General features: G+C 37.6%; 1 protein-coding gene across 2 annotated transcripts in view; it reads left to right on the top strand.

Annotated features, from left to right (window-relative positions):
- Positions 1-20,446, top strand: part of ESR1 (estrogen receptor 1) — a 156,518-nt gene that overhangs the window by 122,129 nt on the left and 13,943 nt on the right. For both annotated transcript variants that reach the window (XM_061378666.1, XM_061378665.1), the window contains one exon: positions 10,701-10,839. In XM_061378666.1, the coding sequence (XP_061234650.1) occupies positions 10,701-10,839 (139 nt within the window). The remainder of the gene's footprint in view (positions 1-10,700; positions 10,840-20,446) is intronic.

Raw genomic sequence — 20,446 nt, 5'->3', positions numbered from 1 at the left:
TCATACTGTGTATTTTAGTCAGCAGCTAATAAATTTTGTGTGGTATCATTCTTCACCTGTTCAGGGAAAGATTCGGAGGGCACCCTCCAAAAGGCAAGCCTTTGCATGGCCTGTTCACTGGGAAAGGCTGCCATTGTCCCTTTCTCAGTATGTGCGCAACATCCTGTGCATTTTATTTGCACGCCTGAACTCTCTGAGAAATAGCATAGCTCTCAATGGTAAAAGAACCATAAAGCTGCTGTTGTCAAAGTGTAGGCTGAGTCTCAGACGTCTGGATTACAGTCTGGGGATAATTAACATGCTTTAAATAATTGCTATACAGTGCTGCAGGAATTCATCATGTAATAATGATGAACATCACTTTTTGTTGATTATTTGAAATGCTTGTTCTTTTCTACAGAAAAAAATGCATACGTCTCCTTTCTTGCTTTATAAAAACAGTATGATAAACTTTCACTAGCATAATGGCAGGCAGCCTTCACTAGCAAAGATTTTATAAAGTAGTTTTTGTTATAATTAATTATAATTAAGTTTTATTATTATTTTAATAGATTGAAAAACTGCTTGTTTACTGGAGGCATATGTTTTTTTTAATATAGCCAGTTTCCTTGCCTAGATTAGTGAGTATTTTAAAACCAATTAAGAATTAATGTTAGTTTTCCCTGCATCCATGTCTTATGCTCACACTGTAAACAATTGCCCCCCCCCCCCGCTCTGACTTGGTAAGGCTTTCTTTTCTTTTTCTCTTTCAAAAGAGTTCATTTGCTTCCTTTTTTTTTACCTTTTTACTGATCTACAAGAAACAGTACTTGCACTTGAGTTCAAGGAGGCTTCTCCATCCCAAAGATTTTTGTGGCCGAAAGGACTAGAGAGTGTGCTGAGAGCCTGCCACACCTGAATCCTAATCCTTCCTCCTCCTGGATGAGGCACTTAACCTCTCTGTGCTCTATCTATAAAATACATTTAATAATACTTAATGGCTCTACTGCACTTTGAAAATGTAAAGTGCTATGTGAGTGCTGATTACTTTTTATTATGTTCCATGTTAGAAGGCCTCAACGTATTTGTGTTAACTGGTACTGCTAATGCACGTTCTGGAATAATCTTTGGTTAACAAAGTGAAACTCTTACAAAATAAATCCTATGTTTTAGCCAAGACAGACTCAGTGACACATGCAAGGAAAGTCAGGAGACGAAAGCACTTAGCTCCACCAAATATGTCTGTACTGTGCAATAGCCTTGGGCTTGAACTACAAGACAACACAGCTTGCCTTCTCTCCAAGCAGTGTTTGTGCTCAGGAGAGCACAGTGAGGAAGAAACCTCAAGCTTTGGATGCACAGCCTGACCATCCACCAGCATGTGACAGATTTTCCCAGGCAATCATCCTGCAGGATCACTTGCTTGGGGAGCTGCTCAGGGAGAACTCACTGTCCTCAAAACTCACACTCCAAAGCTAGGGTCTGGCTCCTGGGCTGGGTGCTGCCACAGCCTTGATGTGCCAGCATGTGGGCCATCTTCCCAGGAGCAGTGCCAGCCAAGCCAGCGCTGTGCTGTGGTCTTCTCATGTTTCTGTTAACAAGACAGCAATGTTTCATTAAAATGTGGCAAGGGTTTGTCAGAAAAAGACAATGTAATCAACCAGTGGTGATTATCTGTCTCTACCCCAGAGGTGTTTCCATGGCCCTAAATCCAAATCTTAGTGCAGAATATAGACTTTGAGTAGGTAACTTCCGCTTGGGTAACTTCTCTACAAGCTTGCTTTGACATAGGAAATTTGAAATAGGACAGTACTTATTATATCTGTTGCATGCAGGGTACCTTTGGTTGTAGTTTAGACTGGCATGTACCTGAAGAAGAAGGGAGAGACTGGTGTATTTAACAAGGCATTGGCTGTGTGGACTAGGACTGGCCTCAGGAACTTTTTAGTCTCCTCATCCTGAAAAGATATGTACAGGGCAGGCCTGAAAAAGTGTGCACTTTTTGTGTTAAGTGGAAAGCATTGAGTGCAAGTCATGATAACTTTACACATTCCTGGAAAAGAGCTGAAATGGTTCTCATTTACCTGATGAATACATTTTGAAATCATCACAGCATGGAAGCAGAACCGACCAGCTCCTAGAAATGGAATCTGACAGAAAAGCATGTGTGACATGCTTTGTGACATCCCTGCATCATCCTGCTCCAGGGACAGCGTCAGGTGGGGACTTCGGCTGGTATGTCACGCCTCTTAAAAATGAGACATCCCTGCATCATCCTGCTCCAGGGACAGCATCAGGTGGGGACTTCGGCTGGTATGTCACACCGCTTAAAAATTAAGGCCAGTCTCCTAAGGTGAGCTCAGGCAGGATGGAAACCTCCTGTGAAGAAGGGTAAAAGCTCTCTTGATCTTGACTTCCAGTACAAATACAGACTGTGAGACCAGGGCCTCATGATCTTTCTGACTTTGGGTTTTGCCCAGAACCCCAGACGTCCCTAATTTGTACTATGTTTATGCCTGTAAATTGCAATTGTTATTTCTCAGAAGGAGGTTTAGAACTATTAGAGCTGAAAATGGCAAATGTGAAGTAAATTGTTTAAAAGGAATTAGAACTAATTAATAGCAGATGCTGTTCTCTCCGATCTCATTTCATTTCTAACAGACTGTCTAGGGTTAGAGGAGACTGTCTAAGTTTGGATTGGTATTCCACTATATTATAATTATAAAAGCAGTGAAAATGGAGAATTCCGAAAGAACAAAGTATTTAAAGGCTCTTTAAATTGTGCCATTTGCTCTGTGTTTGCCTTGCAGTCTTTCCTCCCTAGAACTCAGAAAATTGTAGTTTTTTTTTTTTCTGACCACACTTACAGAAACAAAAGTAATGTCCCTTTAAAAAAAAATGGAAAACAAGACTACTTTTTACAAGACTTTTTTTTTTTTTTTAAGCAAAATATTTGGTTTGAAAGTGTTGGAATTCTGATGTTGTCTTCAAAATCTTAATTTAAAACACTGGAGTTGTATAAACAGGTAAATATGTCCATGTCATACTTTAAGTGCTCTCAGGAGGGAGAACTTGATAAAATTTTCTTATAATTTTGGGCTGTGGAAAGAAGTAGGAATAAGTTGCATCATAGAAATATCTGTGTGAATGCTGAAACACAGAAAACAGTGTTTACAGTTTTCCAATTCACTTGTCTTTGGCCTCTGTTTTGCTGTACCTGCTGTTGTGTACAGACCAGGCTCTAGTCATGGTGCAAGTTTTAGCCACTTCTTAGTTTCAGCCACCTCTTAACTAAGAAGTTTCAAGGCTCAGCCTTTAGGATTGAAGAGGCTGAGTGATCCATGCAAGTTCAGATCACACTGTCATGTGCTAGATAAATGCATAGATGGGGACTCACCTCACTGCTTGAAGCGGAGAGGTTGGGCACTGACCTCATGGCATTACAACAAGCTCAGATTTTCAATCTTGATGAGTGGTGACTGAGCTATTGGTCCTTTGGTGTGCTTTAGGTGAGGGGAAATGGATGCTGGTTTTCCTCTTCCTGGCTGTTTCTTGAGAACAGAACTTGCCATAGGAATTATTTTTCGGCTCGTCTGTTTCATCTACTTTGGTATTTGTGTCTATATAAACCTTTCAATTTGGTTGCTTTATTGAATGGTTGCTAGCTATTAGGTTGCAGCACTCGCCACTACTTCCCTGCTGTCTTTGCCAACCTAATTAGTGTTTTGTTCCAAATGTGGCCTATTACATGACCGTTGCATAGCTGAGATATTGTACTGAGTAGTAAATAACAGCCTTTTCTGTGGTTGTTGCCACTTTTCAAAACACTGCATTAAGACAGAAAAAATAGTGGTTCATCTGAGCAAATTTAAGACACATGATTGTGATTTCCCACAACATTTTTTTATAGAATAACATCCTATATTTTTTTGTTATAGGAGCTATTATAAAAATTCCTCTTGCTACCAAGTTAAAGACTTTACAGACAAGCAGGAAGGACACTTAGGCAAGAGATAACCTTTGGAGTTCAATAGTTAGACCTATGTTGTTCAGCATATTCATAAGTTAGCTGAAAAAAAAAATGCATGGATAATAGTGATAAAATTATGGATTATAATTGACTGAGGTGATGAAGACAAGGGCAGACTGTAAAGCTGTGCAGTCCTAGTCTCAGTGTCTCTGAAAGAATATAGTTGAACTGGAAAATGCTCAAAGGACAGGGCAGGAGATTATTATTTTCCTAATGTAAACTTAGAGTGTGAAAATTCTTACTGGAGATTACTATTTCCAGGGTATATAAAAAAAAATCTCAAGTGGATTAAATGCCTAAGTGGGTTCAAAAACCAACTGGACAAACTTGGAGGGAAAAATGTTAAGGAACATTAGGCAGAAAAGACCATCTTTGGCTCTGAAAGTCCCTGAGCCACATACCTCTGGAGCCTGAGAAATCTTCCTGTAGAAGCATATGGTTGTCCTACTCTACGTTTTACCATAATCATCTGGTATCAATTGCTGTTGTAAAAAGGATACTTTGCTAGGTGGACCTTTGCTATTGCTTTTAAAACTTTTTACTGCTTTTGCTTTATTTTCCTTCAAAGCACCTGGAGAGAGAATAATTCTTTATGGCACAATTTTTTTTTATTGTTTTGCAAAAACTGGCTGAGATTTATTCTCTTCATATAATTAGGAAGTATGGTATAAACATACTGATGGATTTACAGTTGGATCAGTTGAAAAAAGAAGATTGCTTAATCATTTGTTGTGAAAGGAGGAATAGTCTGGACACGTGTAGTTGTGTCTTAGGAATATTAATAGAAGCTGAAAAATTATGATAATTAAATGATCCCCAAATTGCTAATAAGTACCCATTAGAGGACTTACTGTTGTAGGATTAAATCTGCAATGACACTGGATGTTTGGTTTCAGAGAATGTTAATTGCTAAAGAAATTGTTTCTGATAAAATAGAAAGTTACTTATCAGGTGAAAAGTCACAAAGGCAAAAATAAATATATTAGTTTCAAAATATTTAATTGGTAAAATTTGACATATTATTGTTGATTGTTGTTCTCATTTACCTAGTAAATGCATTTTGAAATCATGCATTTACCTGATAAATGTGTTTTAAAAGAATTTTTGTGCAAGGTGCATAATGTTTGTTAGAGTAGCAATAGATGAAAACCATCTGAGCTTTACGTTGTTCCTTACTGGAATCAGTTTTGTGCATAAACCACTTCTCCATTGTCAGGGATATGTGCTTTACCTAATACTACTTCCTGCAGTCCTTGTGTTCTTTTATGGAAACCTTTCCCTTTGGGCAACTGTCCAGACCCCAAGTTTACAGAGAGATTTGCTCATACCTGTCGTAGATGGTTGCTGCTTTCCTTTTCTAGGAAGGCAGGGTCATACAATTTTGCATTCCCAAGTCTAACATCACCTTGAAGGAGTCATGCTTGCCAAAATAGGGGGTTTGTTACAGCTTTTCCTCCATGGACCCACTGCCACATCAGCGTGTCTTATTCTCTGGAAGAGATTTGTATCATATCATCACTGATGCAGCATATACTGCTGCTTTATAGTAGGATGATCAGTTTAGTTTGAACATTACAGTTTTGTGTTCTACACACAACATACATGTATTTGCCACCTACTCTTAGCTGCGTGCTCAGAAGACCTTTCTGGCTTTTCAGAAGTTCAGGTTTCCATATTTATACATGAGCGTGTTCTGTATTGACAACATTCACAAATACTGTTAATTTATCTATGTGTCAAAAAGTGATGGTTCAGCCATGGCTTTTATTCTGTGACTTTCTCCTGCCAAGCATATCATATGTGAATGGCTTAATGGCAGTCTAGGCTTTGTGGGTTTTAGTCACACAAGAATTTTGATATGTCTTATAAAGTCACGTAGTTGGTCAGTCTGCTGCAGGGAGTCAGATGTAGGTTATATCCATAAGCTGTGGTTAATTAATGCATCAGCAGTGAAGTGAAGGCCTTTCTTTTTCCTTAAAGCACAATAAACAAAAATTTAGAATTAAAGAATACGTTTTCTTTCAAAAGTTGCCAGCATTAAAAAAACACTGATATTTGAGAATGCAGTGCACAACTGCACGTAATTTCAGCAACATTAAAGTGCATCATGCTCTGAGTGATGAAGTGACTAATGATTTATTCATCAGTTAATTTAACTTTCTGTAGCACTATTCTGAGTTAGCTTGCTTGACCAAGAGTACCTTTTAAAAATAATAATTAAATCTTGATTAATGTTTCTAATGATAGCAAATTAATGAAAACTTAGGATGTTGCTTCTAACTACTTCTATTGTTAACAACGGCCCCTCATTTGTAGCCACTAGAGTAGGCTTAGCTTCCATCATGGGCTTCAATATGTTATGCTGTTACCTTTTGCTATGCCATTCTTTTTTTTTAGATGGGTACCCACTGTAGTCTTTTAACCCCTTTAGTCTAGTTTCATGTAGCGTCTCTAAATTACTCTTATTCCTCACTAGAGGGCACTTTTTTCAAGGTTTTATTCACTTTGATGTATATCATTCTGTCCAAATTCTCACCTTGCTTGAAGAATGGTTGCCAGATTCTGGTAACACAGAGGAAATTTGACTTCCTTACTCAGAATTTCCTTGGATTTTTATTCAGCATCTTTATTAGATGTAGCTTCCCACTGGAAGCTCAAACTGGGTTGATTTTTATCCATCCAAGTCCTCCTCATAGCCGCTACTGTTTCCATCTTATATAGGTGCTTAATGTTCTTGGTTTTAAACCTATGTCTATATTTTTTTTACGATGAAGCTAGGGAGTTATTTAGATTGCTTGCATTATCAGCTGGGGTTTCTTTTTTGCATTATTTCCCACATGCCGTAATGACATCTGAATCACAATTTGTGGTTTTCTATGGCATCATTAAAAAATTGTCTAGGATGAAGAAGTAAACTTTATGGCATTCCTTTAGAAACATTTCAGTTCAGTTCATTAGCAGTTTGCCATTATATACTGACATGTCATTTAAAATACTTTAATTCAGTTAACCTGTTGCATATTTATACAAAATCAAATGTCTCATAGAAGTCTGTGTCATCAAAACTATTATTTTTAACAGCTGAAATTATAATGTCACATAAAAAACCATCAAGGTAATTTGATATAGTTTGTTATGAATTACAGTTGATGTGTACTATTATATTACAGACTTTTTAACCTGCATTAGTCAAGATTTGGTATATCTGTTTTGTTATAGAACCTAAAGCAAATGTCAGGCTGACAGATCATTTAATGCTATAAACTATGAACTCACAATCAGTTTTATTTTTCATCCTAGTTTTTTGCAACTACCTTAGCTTCTCTGAAATCAGAGTTAATGTTCCGGACAACAATAATATTTTTGGCCAATACTTGTAGGAATTTTTAATGCAAAATATTTATGTTCATGTACTTTAAAAGATGTTGGTGTTTTTGAGCAGTATATTTCTGTTCTCAGAGCTTACTGACAAGATATCTCTCCTCTACAATACTAGTGAAGTAACTTATTAGCTTTCTTTTTTACTACCTTTCTTTAGTTTTTGAAGAGGTTGCCCCAGTGCAGTCTGAAATTTTGTGTGTGAAGATGGGGAAAAATAAAGTTAATAAAAAGACAGGGCTTAAAAGGGATTTGGGAAAAGATGCCAAGACAGTGTGGAGAACAAAGCAAAGCATTTTGGCATCCAGGAAACTGTAGAAGAATGAACAGAGTTTTACAGGGAAGTGAATTGCCATGGTTGTAAAAAAACTCAGCTTTTCTTCAACAGTCAAACCAATCTGCTGAAGAATAGAGTGCAACCACATGAGATGATGGCAATATAGCTGACTATTAATGCACTGATTGCAAACTTCAGACACCACAGGGCAACTTGTGTCCCTGCACTGGTGTGCTTCAAGCACAGATAAAAACATTATTGGTATGTGTCAGCATACTAAGGCAATGCTTAATAGAATACATGGTATTTATTGTTTGTACTCCATATACAGACAGCAGTTCTTTTCTGCCAATTTCATTCTTGAGTGTTGTGATCAGTGCTTTGTAGTTAAGAATGCTGCTCTTTTAGGTTTCAGCTCTATTGTTTCAAGCTGTTTTGTAATTCAGGCAAATGCCATTCCATCTGCCTGTGAAGTCTGAAAATAATTTTTCCACTTAGTAATAATGGAAAAACACAGGAAACGACAACACTTGTCCTACCCAATATTTACCACTTTCATAAAAACAGCAGGTATTGCACTGTCTAAATTCGCTCCTAATGATTGGTAGATGAGTTTTATTTCAGACTTGCCAAAACAGTTTGTTTGGTTTTTTTTTTTCTGAATGGTTCCTCATGAGTAGACTGATCAGCTCTCTCAGATGTTTTAATAAAAAAATCATTATATCAACAACTTTTACAGAACATAACAATATTTTATAAGTTATCATGAACTATATTTTGTTTCATAGAATGATAGAATAGTTAGGGTTGGAAAGGACCTTAAGATCATCAAGTTCCAACCCCCCTATCATGGGCAGGAACACCTCACACTAAACCATGTCACCCAAGGCTCTGTCCAACCTGGCCTTGAACACCATAAGGGAGGGAGCATTCACAAATTCCCTGGGCCCCCTTCAGATACTGGAAGGCTGCTATGAGGTTTCCACACAGCCTTCTCTTCTCCAGGCTGAAGAGTCCCAACTTTCTCAGCCTATCTTCATATGGGAGGTGCTCCAGTCCCCTGATCATCCTCATGGCCCTCCTCTGGACTTGTTCCAACAGCTCCATGTACTTTTTATGTTGAGGACACCAGAACTGCACACAATACTCCAAGTGAGGTCTCATGAGAGCAGAGCAGAGGGGCAGGATCACCTCCTTCGACCTGCTGGTCACACTCCTTTTGACGCAGCCCAGGATACGGTTGGCTTTTTGGGCTGCAAGCGCACACTGAAGCCAACTCATGTTCATTTTCTCATCGACCAGCACCCCCAAGTCCTTCTCCACAGGGCTGCTCTGAATCTCTTCTCTGCCCAACCTGTAGCTGTGCCTGGGATTGTTCTAACCCATGTGTAGGACCTTGCACTTGGCATGGCCGGACTTCATAAGGCTGTCATCAGCCCACCTCACAAGCATGTCAGGGTCCCTCTGGATGGCATTCCTTCCCTCCAATGTATCAACCGAGCCACACAGCTTGGTGTCATCGGCAAACTTGTCACTGACAAAGATGTTGAACAAGACCAGTCCTAACACTGATCCCTCAGAGACACCACCCGTTACTGGTCTCCAGCCGGACATTGAGCCATTGACCACAACTCTTTGCGTGTGGCCATCCAGCCAGTTCTTTATCCACTGTGTGGTTCATCCATCAAATTGATGTCTCTCCAATTTAGAGACAAGGATGTCATGCAAGACATGCTTTGCACAAGTCCAGGTAGATTACATCATCTGCTCTACCCCTGTCCATCAGTTCCATAGTCCCATCAGAGAAGGCCACTGAGTTGGTGAGGCAGACTTTTCCCCTAGTGAATTATTTCCCCTCAGTGAAGCTAAGTTTCCTTCTCTTCCTCTTTGTTATTTGAAAAATGTATTTCATAGCACATTGAATACAAGGCAGAAGTAAAATCACTGCCATTTACTGGGCTGGTAACGTAGTTTACCCCATAAATTGTATTCCAAAGGCTAATATGAATCAATTACAATTTCAAACAAACAAACAAAGGGCAAAATTAAATAATGTATTTCAGTCATAACGCTGAGGAAAATATAAATAAGATCTGGTTTTCATTTCATTTTAGCAGGTTTAAGTTAATTTTAAACAATGAGTAATTCTAGGATCTAATGAATTTCATTATGCAATCTCTTTTCACTTATATCTTTGTATTGAAAGTAATGTTCATGAATAATGAGAATCTCAAACAGAGAATAATAGAATCTGTTCCATGAAATGAACACCGGAATGACCACTGTCATTATGCTTTCATAGCTACCTTCATTGCTGTTCTTTCATATTCATGTTTTAGTACTGCTATAAGCAACCTCTTATTTTTGTATTCATTGTTTCTAGAGTTGCTTAATGCTAGAGAGGTCACCTCCTTCCTCCAAGTGCTTTAATCCAAAAGAAATACAAGCAAGGGGTTCATGTGCAAGTTCTGAATGTGCAGGGATCAGCTTTTGCTTCCTGGTTCATTTGAAATGCAGTATTGGGCTGTCTTCCATACAGATAACACTTGCAGTATGGTAATTCACACATCTGTAAAACAGCATTCCACCAGGATAAAGGGCTGGAGTTAGCTGCTGACTAGAGCTATAATTTCATTTTATATGAGGCATTTTCCATTATCCCTCCCTCAGGCGCCAGACATCATGGCACTGGAGCAGATGGCTGCCCCTTTCTGCAGAGTGCACCCAGCTTCCCAGGCCATTAGCAACAGGCATGGGGCTGCAGATGCCCACCTTGCTCTTGCTGCTCCTTGGGCAGATTACAGCCAGTATACAACCAGGGGGCTAAAAAATGCTGATTGTTCTGTAGGATTAAGCCACAATGGACCTAATGATAAACAAAACTCAACCCAATATGTAAAGAAAATAAATGTCTGTTTCACTGCTTTCTCCTTTTGGTTATCCATCTTCAATGCACTTTTTAACCTGATTTTCTGAATAATATTGTTCCTCGTATAAAGTTGGAGTGTTTTCACTGTCTCCTGTTTGTTCTTTCAGGATTTGTGGATTTAACACTCCATGATCAGGTTCATCTACTGGAATGTGCCTGGCTAGAGATACTGATGATTGGCTTAGTCTGGCGCTCCATGGAACATCCAGGAAAGCTTTTATTTGCGCCTAACTTATTACTGGACAGGTCAGTCTGCATGTTGCTATGAATTATTTAAGTTAATCAATTTCTACTGCAATTTTAACTCATAGTCATTTTACTGATCCTACAATTTGAAAGTATTCCATAAGTTAAGCAGGGTTATAGTAGGGGAGATTGGAAAAGGAGCTCGAAAAACCTAGAAATGCTTTGAATATGATGATGGTAATTTATTAGACAACTCATCCAAACTTCAGCTGCTGCTGGAAGCACTTTCAAAGGCAGCAGAAAATTTCTCTTGTAATCTGTACTGCTTGTTGTAAAACTAAATGAAATTAAAATTAAACACTGAACCCTAATCACTTTAGTTCAGGTAATTATTTCTGCTTACCTAAAATCCTTCTACTTATTCTTAGTTATAATGGGTTTATCCAAGCAGCCATCCAGAATGTTGGAAGAAAATCGTGGTAGTCTGAATTGCAGTCTTAATTATTTGTAGAGAGTACATGAAGATTTTATTCTTTTTTTTTTCCTCCTGAAAACTGGAGTCATGTATGTAATACACACCTGCTTGCTGCCCTGAGCCTTTTTTAGTCAGTCTTGCTAGTATGTTGTTAGTGTTTCTAAGTGAGAAAGAAAAATAGCCACTTCTGCCATAAAACAGTATCCTGGATTTTAGTAAAAGCAGGAAGATTGATAGATATAGAGCATATATCCTAATTATCTTAATGTAAAGTTAACTTCTCTTTTTTTTCCAGTCATTAAAAATTTCAGCCTTGGAAAATGGTGTTAAAAGAGAACAACCAGTAATTTGTTTTTTTGGCAAATGACTGTGGCAAATCTTGACAAAGTTAGTTAGGATACATTAATCCTAGCTATTTGTAGTCCTCTTTAGTTGACGACTATCACCCAATCTACCAGAGCTGGCAGGAGAGAGTTTATGTATGCACACTTGTCACTTCAGTGCAGAGTTTGGCATCTTGGTCTAAACAGAAGGTAGAGGAAGAGCTGAGGAGATAGGGTATATGACGAGGCAGCTATAAGCTGAGCAAGCTTCTTATCACCAAGATGCAGAGGCAGTGAGCTGCAGCAGACAGATGGCAACAGAAAGTCAAGGGCAGGGCCTTCAGCTACTGCAAACATTAGCCAGTGAGTGAATGAGTGGACTAGCTGACCCCTGGTGGTCCCTTCCAATCTCAGGAATTCTGTGATTTTAGTAAAATACCAGTGATAATGCCTAACAGTATAAAATATATTTCATAAGAATAGAGAAGTATTTATATTTATTGCCTTAGAAAAAACCCTGTTGCACATGACCTGTGAGCTATGGAGCTAGATATGTATAGAATACATTCTTATTTTGTATACAGAACATATTTGCTTGCCTAAATGTAAGTAGAGTCTTCTGAAGGAAACAAAACAGTTTTAAAATTATTTCTTAGTGTACATAAGAAGTAAAATTTAAACTGTAGAAAATTAACCACAGCATATTATTGAAAACTACTATAAATTGTAATATGGATTCCAAAGACCAATCCATCTTTTCCACATTCCATGATACAGGTTGTGGGAAAAAATTGAAACTGAAGAGCAGAGTCAGAGTAACATTTTTCCTCCTCATAGCTGAGAAAAAAAGCTAGGGAAACATTGGAAACTTTGGTCTTCCTCAACTAAAAATCTCCATGCTCTGAATAAAATGGAGTTTGAGCACTTGATTCACAGAGATTAAGCCAACTCCCCTGGATTATATAAAACAACTGCATGCAACTGGAACTGCATATTACTTTAGGGCTTAAAAATCAATTAACTTAATAATCAAATCAGACTCTGTTTTCTGACTTTCAAACAAGACCGTTTCTAAAAATGTAGATCTATTGCATCTTCTTATTTTCAAGTAGCAAGAAATATGTTTCTAAGGCACTATATACATGCCTCACTCTACTTGGTAGGATCATTTACTGAAATTAAATTAATAAAATACTTGACCCTGGGAACCAAGCTAACTGTTGATTTATAAGTTAATTAGTGCTAACAATAGCTTAATATGCTAATTTGATTTCAGCAAGTTGCCTTTCGAAAATGGCAAAAGTATGTTTGTCAGATTTGAGAGAGCAGGTCAGAGACTGATGCAAAGCCTGTTTGACTCAATGGAGTCCTTCTACTGTGTCAAGTTTTGGGGCAAATACCACAAGAGTGCAAATTATTGTTGTTGATCTAAATAATGAAATCATCTGATTGAATGGCTAAAATAAAGCAAAAGATGGATGCTGTAGCATAATTTCCTTTCATCTGTTCTCTCCTTATCCTTCAGAGTGTTCTTTATAGGGTACTCTTTTTCAGTGTTTTCATCCACAGCACTTTGTCCTGTGCTGTGCTGAAATCACGATTTCCCTGTTACCTGATCTTTAGGGTTAGCAGCATCTTCATATATTCATTTAGTTACTGTTTATAATCCAGAGTCACCAACAACAGATGGTAAAACCTTAATCTGTTTCTAACCTATGTTTTTCTGGACTTTTTGCAAATTCAGTATTGTTAATATGGAGCTTTACCAAGTTTTGTGTATGCCTTTAGCTCTCTGTGTTCATTCTGAGGCAGATATCTTCTCTGATTTGCACATCCCTTTCATTTTTCACATTAGGGCTTCTCTTGTCTCTAGCAAATTCTTTCTGTTTAGAAACTTAGAGATAAGTGGTCCTTTGTATACATCCATGCATAAAATTCAGGTCATGTAAAGTTTTATTGTCCAACTTTTTACCTTTTGGCTAAATAAATACTGTCTTTTCTTGTTCGTATCTTTCAGAAATGTCATAGAAATAACATTCCAACTTTGCTCTTCTTTTGAACAAATCTGATTTTTCTCCTGGCTCATTCCATCTACTAGGATCATATTAAACATGAGCTTGTCTTGTCTCTGATGATCTTTTAGAGACTGTATTATTCTGTCAGCATCTACTTGTTACATTTTCAGATAAATACCTCTATAATTTTCCTGTGTAACATTTCACACTTGGAAGGCTCCTTGAAAATATCTGTAAAGCAGCCCTTTGTTATTAATTTTAAGTTGCCTCTTAAAATTTTGGTTTGCTTATAAAAAAGATTATACAACTATTAAGTTGCCAGTATGTGTAGACTAATATCATTCTGTAGGGATGAATATCATCACATTATCCCTTTCTATTCCCATGCTGCCTTGTAATTAGGCTATTTTGTGAGGTAATGCACCCTTTCTTATTCTGTTATCACACTACAGAATCACTTGAGTCTTGTTCAAAATCAAGACCTTTAACAGTCTGCCAGTTACATATAACTGATACATTTTTTACAGTGTATAAATGATGCTATTAAAAAACTTCAAATGACAATAATTATAAATTAAAAAATAGGCCCAATCAGGAAATACAATGGCACACTCACAGTACTTGCAAATAATGTACAGTACCTGACACAATGAAGGCCAGCCCAGGCTAGATGCAAAATCTTTCGTATACCGTTTCTGAAAATTGCTATCTTGTATAAGAAGAAGTAAAGGCTTAAGTTTCTAATGGGACAAACCAGATGTTTCCTGTCTGGAGCAGTCCCAAGAAACTAGGCTTTAAAAATGTCATTAGAGCAAGGCTGAAATTTGTCAGGCCTGACAATAGGCTGTTTATAATCTTGAAGAAAATGTAATGTTTCTTCATGAATAAGAAAGCCCTATTTTATTACATTTTAAAAGGATTTGTTGCATTCATGTATCATGCTGATCAGAGGTTACTTGAAGGTTTGAAACATAACAGTAAAGAAACTTATGGTAGAAAGAGCTGAATTGCTGACTTGAAGTGGATGACTTCTCATCTCAAACATCCTCAGTATCATCAAAATGGGAAACACAGAACTGCATTTAAAAAAATGTGGGTGAAACCCCTGTCCAGTAAGCCTGGTGACCGTTGTAAGGAAACTGATGAGATGCCATCTAAAGAAGAAAGGTTGAGGTGTGAATAAACATGACATAGTGGCAGAGAGTCCTAATACATTTTGCAAGGAAAAGCCATGCATCATGAATGCATTGGAGATCTTTGAAGAATTAACAAGCAAGTGAATGGGGGAGAACTTGTTGGATTTCCAAAAGTATTAAACAAGATACAAATTGTATGTAGGCAAATGTGTACTGTAGCATACAGAAGAATAATCATAATCTTCATAACCCGCATTCTGAATTGTCTTTCCGTGTCACTTCAGTTCTATGGAATCAGCAGTTCTTTGGTCTCCAGCAGTCAAAAAGTGAATAGACCGCAACTTTCCCAACCCCAGGAATCATTGCAACAGGGAAAAGAAACAGTACTGATCATTGTTATTCCCCTGTTCAAATCTGTGCTCCATCTATGCTTGGAACACCATGCCTTTCTGGTTTTCCTTAACAGGAGTATTGAAAAAACAGGAAAGGTACCCGATGGGTTGCATAAGCAATCAAAGAAAGAGAGTACAAGGACTAAATAGACTGGCTTTTCTGCCTGTGAGGCTCAACAGAAGAAGGGAAAAAAACCAAAGAGGATAGGAATTGCATAAAGTCACAAACTCATTCAGAATCCACTCAATCAGATGTATGGTAATCCACAAATTACTGTCTCTTCCAATCTAGTACTAAAGGCAGTCACTTGAAATCAGCAGATCCAAATGCCTCTAGGCTTAGCCTAGAGCTAAATATACCTTTAATATGAGCCAGTATGGTTATTCTTATGTTACGTTCCAGTGTTATTTTCTTATCCTGATTGCAAAAATAGTCCAGCAACAAAAAAAAAGACAGTGCAAGAACTTACAAAATTTCAGTTAAGTATAGTCAATTTCCCTGTTTCTACTATGTTATTTCCTTCTTTCTATGGAGAAATCTAATCTGTCGTTCAGGTTTATGGTTTTGTTTGTTTGTTTGTTTTTTTGTTTAACCTCTAGTTTACTGTCTCTTACGGAAAGCTTTATCTTTCAGATGAAGAATTTTCCCTTACCTGACTTTCATACTGAGTAATGCAGAAGGCTATACACCTTAAACTTCAGCTAGCACGAGTAGGATAAAGACTTAGAGCATTCACTGTATGACTGGGCAGCTGAATAATTTACTGCTTTCATGGCTTTGGTCTCAAAGTTTCTCACCTCATCTAAAAGGAATCTTTCAAGTTTTCTGTGGAAATAGTGCTTTCCATTGTTTTGATAGACAGAAGATTAGATACAATAGAAAAGTTTCAGGATGAACTCTTAAGTGTGTTTTACTAGTCACCTTGTAAAATGTTCCAGATCCCTGAGGACATCACACCTGTCTGTCACTTGAGTAAATGCATGACAGTTTTTTGGTACAGAGTAATTGTGGGTGCATTAATTACCACTGAGTTATTAGAAAAATGGAAGCAAAGTGGTCACAGATACTTGATTCAGAATGCTTCATTAGCGACCTGCTGCTCTCATTTATTTCAAAGGGGAAAAGCCCATAGCCCTGTCAACAACTATATCCAAATTTGCACTTCAACTTAAATTTGAAAAACAATTGTACATTTAATTTTCATCCTATCTTTAATAGTAACAGATTCTGTGCCGGAAATCCAACTCAAAAAGTCATCTTGTCATCAGACTACTTACCTGATAGAGCTAAGTGGATCAATTTGCAAGAAGTTAAGGAATCTTTTGAAATAATTTAATTTCACTTTCATTTTTCAGTTTATGCTGGATTTTGAGGTGCATTATTATATTGCAGACCCCACAGATTGAAAAGAAATAAATTATAAGAGACAGAATTATACTTCTTAAATAATGCACAAAGGTAATTTGTGCTTATTGTAAATCTGTCTTTATTATGCCTTGGAGCAAAATTCAAAGGCTAACCAATTTTGTAATTCAAACAACTAAATGTAAATAAAAGTACCCTTGTAGAGTCTGAGGAGTTGCTGCTTAACAATCAAAATTAGTAACTCTTAAAAAAAAAACCCAAAAAAAACCAAAAAACCCCCACAAACGAAAAATAAAAGAAAAGCCCCTCTCGTTATGATCTTCCCAATTTTCAGCTGTTAGCAACAGAGGTTTCCTGGGTGGGTCTGTAGGCACAGAACAGAAGTTTTCAGTGAGAATGAAATAATTTCTGAATACAAGATGGCTCCTACACAAGTTCTAAGATTTCTGGTTCATCTAGTCACTCTGACCTTGGACGCTCAGGCCTCAGTTCTAGGTCATGTTGAATTGTGATGCTGATCTTTCCAAAATTAAATTTTCTTTGCCCAAAATTAAACTTTCTTTGAGTTTCTGGTATGAAGAGAATTTTGAAATATTTTTGGCTCTAAGGTAATTCAGACTGAATGTAAATTAAACTGAAAAAGGCCTTCCTGTCAACAAGAATAACTTTTTTTTCAGCCAATTATTGCAATTTTATTATTCCCAAATGGAGAGCCTTCATAATAAATCTGTAATCTAAATGTCTCAAATGCAACAAAAAAACAGATCAGGTTTTTTTTGGAATTATTATAACGACATTAGATATTTTTCCTATCTGACATTTGTGGCTCCATTTCACATAACATTATATTAATAAAAAATAATTTAAAAGGTACTTAATAGTTAATTGACTATGTTTCAGGTCTGATTGACTGCTTTTGAAATGAGTGAGAAACCTGATCTAGTGGAAGGTGTCCCTGCTCATGGCAGGGGGGTAGGAGCTAGATGATCTTTTAAGGTCCCTTCCAACCCAAACCATTCTATGATTCTATGAAATGTATAGCATACACTTCCTTTTATCTGCCTAGGTAGATGATTCTCTGTTGATCTAGTCAGGAAAGACACTTACACTTTTGGTTCTGAGGTGGCTCAAGTAGAAGACAAAAGAGACAGAAGAAATAATTAACAAACCTCAGAGGATGACAGGCTGGAGATTTTGTCAGTACTGGAAGGGGTAGGAATTTCCTGCTTGAGTCTAAGGTTCAATCCTAATTGTTGCATTGCTGATGTAGAAGAGAGAGCTGTGCTGTGTGAAAACTGCTGCTATGTGTGGGCAACCACTCTTTTCCACCTGTTTTGGGAAATAATGACGCCAACAGCAGTAACTCAAGGGGCTGGTTGTATCGAAGTGTATAAACAAAACTGTCCAGCTCAGTGGAGGAAAAGACAGTGATCTCTTAGGGAATCCTTCTGCTCCTGCCTCTTTTCCTCCCTCAAAATTATGTTTGGAACTCGTGTTTCAGTTTTACTTCTTATTTGGCAAATGACAGTTTCAAGAAACTCTTGAAGGGAAAAAAGCTTGATTCCATGTTGAATTATGCGAATTCCAGTCCAGTACTTCTCCAATTGCACAGCTGTGATTGATTCTCAGACTGTGATTCATGTGTTGACACTAATGGCACATATTTTTTAGTAAGTAGCCAAAAATATTGCATTTGTTTAAACAACAAGAAATACAGTAACAGTGCTGTAAATCAATTGAAAAGGATTTTAGTGAACTACCCCCCATACCTCCTAAAAAAAAAAAAAAGAATGAAAAAGACAGCAAATTTGATACTTGAAGGAAACTTCCTGAAAAAGGCAGATGCTCTCACTTTAGGTTTCCTCCCTCTGAATTTGTTTCCTTACCTCTGGGCAGATAGACATTGTTTTTTGCCTATGCCATGACAGAATAAATTAATGAAATAGAAGTAAATCTAACCAAATATAATAGAAGTATGAGAATGAGATGTAAGGAAGATAAAATACTGAGAAGATATGCACTAAGAATGAATAGACTACAATAAATAAAAAGGTCTGTACTCATTCCAAACCTTCAAAATACAATCTAGGCTTAAACTGAAGTGATTTTGAATTATGAGAAAGCTGGGTTAACATTTACATCTTGTTTTTCTTCTATGTTTTATGTTCTGTGCCAGATTTATGCATAAAGTGAAGCCAAAATACTGTAATATTGGCGGGGGGGAGGAGTGGTTGTTTTTTACCAGCGCATTAGTACATAAACCCTTATTTGTATGATTTAAGGATTGCTTTTATTCTTTACTCAGGTGCTGACTGAATGTTTGGATTCTTGTTTAAAAAGCTGTACACCAGTAATAAATCCTTGCCTCTAATGGTACCCTCTGAAACTAAACTCTTTCAGGAACCTCTTCAGCAATTGACTGTAGACACAAAATTTTTGTTGCAGATCATCTAGTCCAAACCTGCTTCTTGAAGCAATACCACTGTCAACACCATCTTAGGCCAGCTGTGTCTTTGCCTAGCTCTCTTGAAAGTCACTAAGAACGGAGAAGACACATCCTCTTTTGGTGGTTTTTTTAAGGGTTGCACTACACTCCTACAATCCACCCCGAACCGTTCAAGCTGTAGCTTATAGCAGTTGCCTTTTGATTTAACACTTACTCCTCCTGAGAAGACTTTGTTATAAGCGGTTTGTAATGCCCATTCAAGCAGTTTTGACTGTCCCCTCCCCTACATATTTTGCTTTCTTCTCATCAGACCAAGCAGATCCAGTCACTTACCCCTTCTTGCAGGCCACATGCTGCATGCCCCTGGTCATCTCCACAACACAAGGAGACATCTAACATAGTTCTTGAGCTGAGGGGCCTGAAACTGGGCCCTCATAATCTGCATAGTCTCAGCAGGACCAAACAGAGGTGTAGGAAATATAATTTCTCTTGTTCTTCCAGCCACATTCCTCCTAACATGATTTGCATGCAATTTGCCTTATCCACAAAGACAGAATGCTGTTGGCTTATATTTTACTTGGTTTCCATTTTCAAGGAGAGCTGCTGCTTGGCCCTGGGTACAGAATGTTGTGATTCTCTGTTGAACTTCTTGAGGTTTCTGTTGGCCCACTCCTCCAAGATCCCTCTAGCACTGAGGTTGTGCTACATAGTCTATCAACCAAGCACCAATTTAGTATCATCCACAAACTGAAGATCAACCTTTTATCATCACCCAGATTATGGAAAAATATATTAAACAGTACTGGCTCCAGAGTCAATCTGTGGAGTACTTACTACCAACCGAAAAGTAGGTGTTGTCATTACAGCTACACTTAGTGTCTGGTCATTGAGCCTGTTTTCCGCTCATGTCTGTTGGCTCAGCCTCTACTTCCATGGCTTAACATACGATTAGAATGCTTTAAACCAAAAGTCTTACTACAGTTGATTTATACTGCATCAACCATCTTCCCACTGATCATTTAACTGTTTCATCATAGAGCAAATCAGGTTGGTCAAGCACAATCTGGTTTATTAGATCCTCCATGATTTCACCAAAGTTGAGTTATCCTTCTACTATTTGTCAGGGACCTCTTTCAATCTCTGTGATTTTTTTTTTTTTTTTTAATGTGATAGGTAGTAGCCCAATGGATACATTGACCAGCTGTTTCAGCACCCTGAAATGAAACCCATTTGGCTTCAAAGTCTGGAATTACTTTTCAGAGTAATTACTGATTCTCTAATTCCCTAACCTGTCAATATGCTTCTGATGGTTTTGCCAGTGAAATCTGACACACACACACACAAAAGTGTAGCTATTGAGTATTTTGGTCTATTCTATATAGTCAATCATCAGGCTTCCTCCCCCATTCATCAACTGAAATCACATTTGTTACTGCCATACTTGTAAAATCCCTTCTTAATACCATCTGTGGCCCTCCTTAGTTTCAGGCATAAACGTTCACAGTGTTCTGGTA

Source organism: Neopsephotus bourkii, unplaced genomic scaffold (assembly GCF_033783945.1).
Source record: "Neopsephotus bourkii isolate Nb327-2 ecotype Australia unplaced genomic scaffold, CSIRO-AGI_Nbou_v1 NB_1767, whole genome shotgun sequence".
In the NCBI taxonomy this organism is placed as follows: Eukaryota; Metazoa; Chordata; class Aves; order Psittaciformes; family Psittacidae; genus Neopsephotus; species Neopsephotus bourkii.
The sequence above is the reverse complement of the archived record's forward strand: the minus strand, read 5'-3'. Positions and strand labels throughout refer to the sequence as shown.